This window comes from Esox lucius, chromosome 24, assembly GCF_011004845.1.
Source record: "Esox lucius isolate fEsoLuc1 chromosome 24, fEsoLuc1.pri, whole genome shotgun sequence".
Classification (NCBI taxonomy): Eukaryota; Metazoa; Chordata; class Actinopteri; order Esociformes; family Esocidae; genus Esox; species Esox lucius.
The window spans coordinates 3,095,179-3,100,959 of NC_047592.1; the positions used below are offsets into that span (position 1 = coordinate 3,095,179).

The 5,781-nt window shown below is 44.1% G+C and overlaps 1 protein-coding gene across 1 annotated transcript in view; it reads right to left on the reverse strand.

The window, feature by feature from the left end:
- LOC105007265 (GRB2-associated-binding protein 1) overlaps window positions 1–5,279 on the reverse strand; it is a 17,444-nt gene extending 12,165 nt beyond the window's left edge. The window contains exon 1 of the mRNA XM_010866136.5: window positions 4,470–5,279. Within this exon, the coding sequence (XP_010864438.1) occupies window positions 4,470–4,544 (75 nt within the window). The 5' untranslated portion in view covers window positions 4,545–5,279. The remainder of the gene's footprint in view (window positions 1–4,469) is intronic.
- Between the last annotated feature and the right edge of the window lie 502 nt (window positions 5,280–5,781).

Sequence of the window (5,781 nt, forward strand, 5' to 3'; positions counted from 1 at the left end):
CAGGTTAAATGTGTGTGTTGTTTAGTGCAGGCTAAATGGGTGTTTGGTCAGGTGCAGGTTAAATGTGTGTGTTGTTTAGTGCAGGCTAAATTGGTGTTTGGTAAGGTGCAGGTTAAATGTGTGTGTTGTTTAGTGCAGGCTAAATTGGTGTTTGGTAAGGTGCAGGTTAAATGTGTGTGTTGTTTAGTGCAGGCTAAAAGGGTGTTTGGTCAGGTGCAAGTTAAATGTGTGTGTTGTTTAGTGCAGGCTAAAAGGGTGTTTGGTCAGGTGCAAGTTAAATGTGTGTGTTGTTTAGTGCAGGCTAAATTAGTGTTTGGTCAGTTACATGTTAAATGTGAGTTGTTTAGTACAGGTTAAATGGGTGTTTGGGCAGGTACAGGTTAAATGTGTGTGTGGTTTAGTGCAGGTTAAATGGGTGTTTGGTCTGGTACAGGTTAAATGTGTGTGTGGTTTAGTGCAGGTTAAATTGGTGTTTGGTCAGGTGCAGGTTAAATGTGTGTTTGGTTTAGTGCAGGTTAAATGGGTGTTTGGGCAGGTACAGGTTAAATGTGTGTTTGGTTTAGTGCAGGTTAAATAGGTGTTTGGTCAGGTGTGGCCTGGCTGTTAATTCCCCGCTTGACTACATGGAACCAAACCTCTGTCTGTCTGTCTCATATAAACCCAGAACCAAACCTCTGTCTGTCTGTCTCATATAAACCCAGAACCAAACCTCTGTCTGTCTCATATAAACCCAGAACCAAACCTCTGCCTGTCTGTCTGTCTCATATAAACCCAGAACCAAACCTCTGTCTGTCTCATATAAACCCAGAACCAAACCTCTGTCTGTCTGTCTCATATAAACCCAGAACCAAACCTCTGTCTGTCTCATATAAACCCAGAACCAAACCTCTGTCTGTCTCATATAAACCCAGAACCAAACCTCTGTCTGACTCTTATAAACCAGAACCAAACCTCTGTCTGTCTGTCTCCTTTAAACCCAGAACCAAACCTCTGTCTGTCTCATATAAACCCAGAACCAAACCTCTGTCTGTCTGTCTCCTTTAAACCCAGAACCAAACCTCTGTCTGTCTCATATAAACACAGAACCAAACCTAGTGCTTACTCTTTCAATTCTAGCAACGTATCTGTCTGTCCTCTCTTCCTGTCTGTGTGTGTCTGTCTGTCTTCTTCCTGTCTCTGAGTGTCTGTCTATCTATCTCTGTCTCTGTTTTCCCTGTCACCCAGACTCTGTGAAAAACAATGACATAAGGAAGGAAAGAGCAAATCCTTTAAAAACAGCGTGTCAGGTCTTTTCTAGCCAGTTTCATCTGAAGTAGCTTAGGGATCATTCTATTACATAAATAACACACACGCACACACAAACAAATAGGGCCTCAAGTTCATCTAACCAGGACCTCAAAGACTCAACAAACACATGATGTTACTTTATCTTCAATCTTCCTGAAGTAACCGCCCTCCATGACTTCTGGTCTTCTGGTTGTCAACAACAACAACAGTTCTGACCCCCCCCACCCCCACTCAATTTCCTGCCCTCCTCTGTTTTGCTAAACTCCCAGACTGGCAGGGGAGGAAGGCATACTATTACACTCTACTGACATGGTGTTAGCTTCTTCAGTTCTATTGGTGACCAAAGTAGATTCTAGTTTAGAAGCTGTGAGCTACTAAAATATTGTTGACAACAGAAGACTCTAGTAATACGCCGTTAGCATCGGTTCTATTGGTGACTGGGGGGACTCTAGTAATACGCCGTTAGCATCGGTTCTATTGGTGACTGGGGGGGACTCTAGTAATACGCTGTTAGCATCGGTTCTATTGGTGACTGGGGGGGACTCTAGTAATACGCCGTTAGCATCGGTTCTATTGGTGACTGGGGGGGACTCTAGTAATACACCGTTAGCATAGGTTCTATTGGTGACTGGGGGGGACTCTGGTAATACGCCGTTAGCATCGGTTCTATTGGTGACTGGAGGGGACTCTGGTAATACGCCGTTAGCATCGGTTCTATTGGTGACAGGAGTGGACTCTGGTGGGCTGTTAGCTTCATCTATAAATATATCCGTTTTTGACAGTGTGCCAATTACATTGTGCCCTGTCTATCCACCACGGCCAGCATTCCACTGACCTCTACTTCTGTATCTAATCAGGAGGGAGTTTCACCACTGAGTTTCAGACTGAGTTTCACCACTGTCTGTAGCAAGAGACGGAGGAGACAGGACGAGAGACAAAGACAGACTGAAAGACATAGAGAGAGAGACAGAGAGAGACAGAGATGAACAGAGGAGACTGGATGAAAGACAAGGACAGACTGAGAGACAGTGATGGACAGAGGAGTCTGGATGTAAGACAAGGACAGACTGAGAAACACTGATGGACAGAGGAGACTGGATGAAAGACAAGGACAGACTGAGAGACAGTGATTGACAGAGGAGACAGGATGATTGACAAGGACAGGCTGAGAGACAGAGAGAAGACAGGAGGAGAGACAAAGACAGACTGAGAGAGAGATGCTACACATAACTTACAAAAACACTATAAAGTCTCAAATCTCTATTTGTCAGGTCCTGTCTATAGGGATGCCTCTAGCCATCTCTATGTTGTTCTGGAGGTGATAGTCAGGGTCTGACAGTAGGGATGCCTCTAGCCATCTCTATGTTGTTCTGGAGGTGATAGTCAGGTTCTGACAGTAGGGAAGACTCTAGCCATTTCTATGTTGTTCTGGAGGTGATAGTCAGAGTCTGACAGTAGGGATGCCTCTAGCTATCTCTATGTTGTTCTGGATGTGATAGTCAGGGTCTGACAGTAGGGATGCCTCTAGCCATATTTATGTTGTTCTGGAGGTGATAGTCAGGGTCTGACAGTAGGGATGCCTCTAGCTATCTCTATGTTGTTCTGGAGGTGATAGTCAGGGTCTGACAGTAGGGATGCCTCTAGCTATCTCTATGTTGTTCTGGAGGTGATAGTCAGGGTCTGACAGTAAGGATGCCTCTAGCTATCTCTATGTTGTTCTGGAGGTGATAGTCAGGGTCTGACAGTGGGATGCCTATTGGCATCTTTACGTTTTGGTTGTCCCCAATTAGAGCCCTGGATTGCCTCTCATTGGCGATTTCATTAAAGTTCAATTGTTTCCACACGGGGTGGGTTATTATTTGTGCCTTGTTCATTAACGGTCCTCGGTTGTATCTCTTCTCTTGTTTTATTTGGAAATAAATGCAACCTTTTCCCACTCCTGCTCTGTGCCTTGTATCCTGCCTACCTTTTACCGTGACATTATTCTTAATCCTGTAAATGTGTTTGCACTCTGTATGCGTTGATGGTTTGTTTTAATAATGCTTTTGCAATGTAAACACCTGTTTGTCATGCCAATAGAGCACCTTTGAATTGCACTGAACAGAGAGACAAGGGACAGAGGAGACAGGCTGTGTGACAAAGACTGAGAGAGAGAGAGAGAGAGTGAGAGGGAGAGAGAGAGAGAGGGAAAAAATAGACTGAAAGAACAAGACAGACTGAAAGAGACAGACAGGCAAGACAGACGGAGAGAGAGGGAGACAGGCAAAAAGACAGCTATAGTGATTGAGAGAGGCTTGAGAGATTGAGAGAGACAGAGAAAAAGATATACAGGGAGGTTGTCAGAAAAAAAGACAGAGCGAAGGAGAGCAGTATGTGTTATCACAGAGGAGAGATGTTCAATTCACTCAGGTCTGATAATTACCACTAGAATCTACTTCTACCAACAAAATCATATATTAAGTTAACTGCATTACCACTACAATGATGTCACCAATATAATAAATGAAGCTAACGGCATTTACCACCACAATGTACTTTTGTCACCAGTAGATGAAGCTAGTTGAAGCAAGATGCAATATAACACCTTGAATCTACTGTCGCCGATAGATGACGCTTAGGCTACTGAAGACAATTGCATTACAACGACTAGAATCCACTGTCACCAGTTGAACCGTTGAAGCTTGACTAATTCAGATGAACAGATTAAGATGAGTGTTAGCCTACCCAGGGGATATTATTGCCTTGTGCAGATCTTACCATCCCATCAGGTCTGTGGGCGTGGCACAGACCATGAGAATGTGTGCTGGGAAAACATGTGATGCTTTTTTGTTATGAGATTAATGCTTGAGATAGTACTTTAACGTTAACGGGCCAAATCGGCTTTTGAAATAAATAACAAACGTTTCGTACACCACTGTTATTCATTCACCTCTTCGGCAAAGAATGAATGACCTATCAACTCAAGTTCTGCAGGTGACTGTCTCTCAGTCTTTTTAATTTCAGACTTTGTCCATTCAAACGTAACCTGCCATTCTGGCCGTAAATATTATAATTCAGACGGCCTATAGGTCTACATTTGAAAAACCAAGTCCAGTTTTGTGACAACGCCATCATGTACTTTAACAGAGCAAGCAATTAATATGCAAACGCTTTATAACTGCATATAACAACAGCATACTTACATAGCGCCGTAACTTCTTTTCGGGGGGGGACTTCCTCAGCCAGCCTTGGCACACCACGTCTGCTCCCCCACTCATCTTCTCCCAATACTCGATACGGGATATCTTTAGTTTTCGATCCGATGTTAAACCCAGAACGCAAGGCCTATATCCCCAACTCTAATATACTTCAGATAGTTAATAAAACCGTTTGATTCCAGAATCAAGTCACTATTCCTTCGGTGTTGATTCGGATTCCGATATGCTAGTCATGACATTCCATCATTGGCAAAGCTCCGAACGCAGGCTGGACAGTCATAATCACGTCGTCTATCTAGGCCATACCGCAACAGTTTTTCAAACACGCTAGAAGTCATACAGAGCCTTTAAACAACTGAACTGTCCAATTTTGCCGCAGAGATACTAGATAACTTTCTTTTTCTTTCCAACGGTTTTTTTTTGGGGGGGGGGGGGGGGGGGGGGGGCGTGATCGAGTTGTTTGAGCCTCTAAACATTCACAGCAGGTACTCTAAAGAACGCCGCAGGTAGTCCAGTCCCCGAATTGACGGAGTAGGTAGGTCATAATTCCACGGAGAAATGAGAATGAGAAGTGACGCCCCTCCAGTTTAGTGTGTGAGTGTGGTCTCTCTCCGAACTAATCACTTTGTCAAACAGAAAAAATTGATTGTAGCTACCAAAGCGTTTCACTTTGTTCATCTCCTCCTTCATACCGTCTTCACCTTGTTTTACATGTACTCCCTCTCGTGCACCTCGCCCTAGCTCCGCCAGGAGCAGGACAGAGAGAGAAAGCGAGGGACACAGGGAGAGGGAGAGAGACCGAGAGAGAGAGAGAGAGAGAGAGAGAGAGAGAGAAAGAACTGTATGAAGAGAGGGAGAGGGACAACACTGCACAGGCAAGCAGCTAGGGGTTGTATTCCCGCTCTAGCCCAGCCTCTTCCAGGCCTCTTTAGGTCCACCCTTATTCCAAGAAACTGAAAGGAGACGACGTAACATGGGTGTTTTAGCTCAGCGGGTCTTGTGTTTGTGTCATTGCGTTTGTGTAAAGAAATTCATAACTGATCCTGTCCTAGTTAATACTCGGAGGGTCAATTTACCCACACGGTCGCAAACGTGTTTTTATTCTATCTTATCCTTTTTTATTTTATTTGTTTCCTGTCTTTTCTATTCTACATTTTGTTTTCGACTTTGTTATATTCTCCGTTCCAATGAATGTGATTGATTGACTGATTTTCAGAACAGCCAGGTTACAAACGCCCAAAGTTCGTCCGCAGCGACACCCAGCGGTTGACCACAGCTCTGACTGAGAATCGTAAGA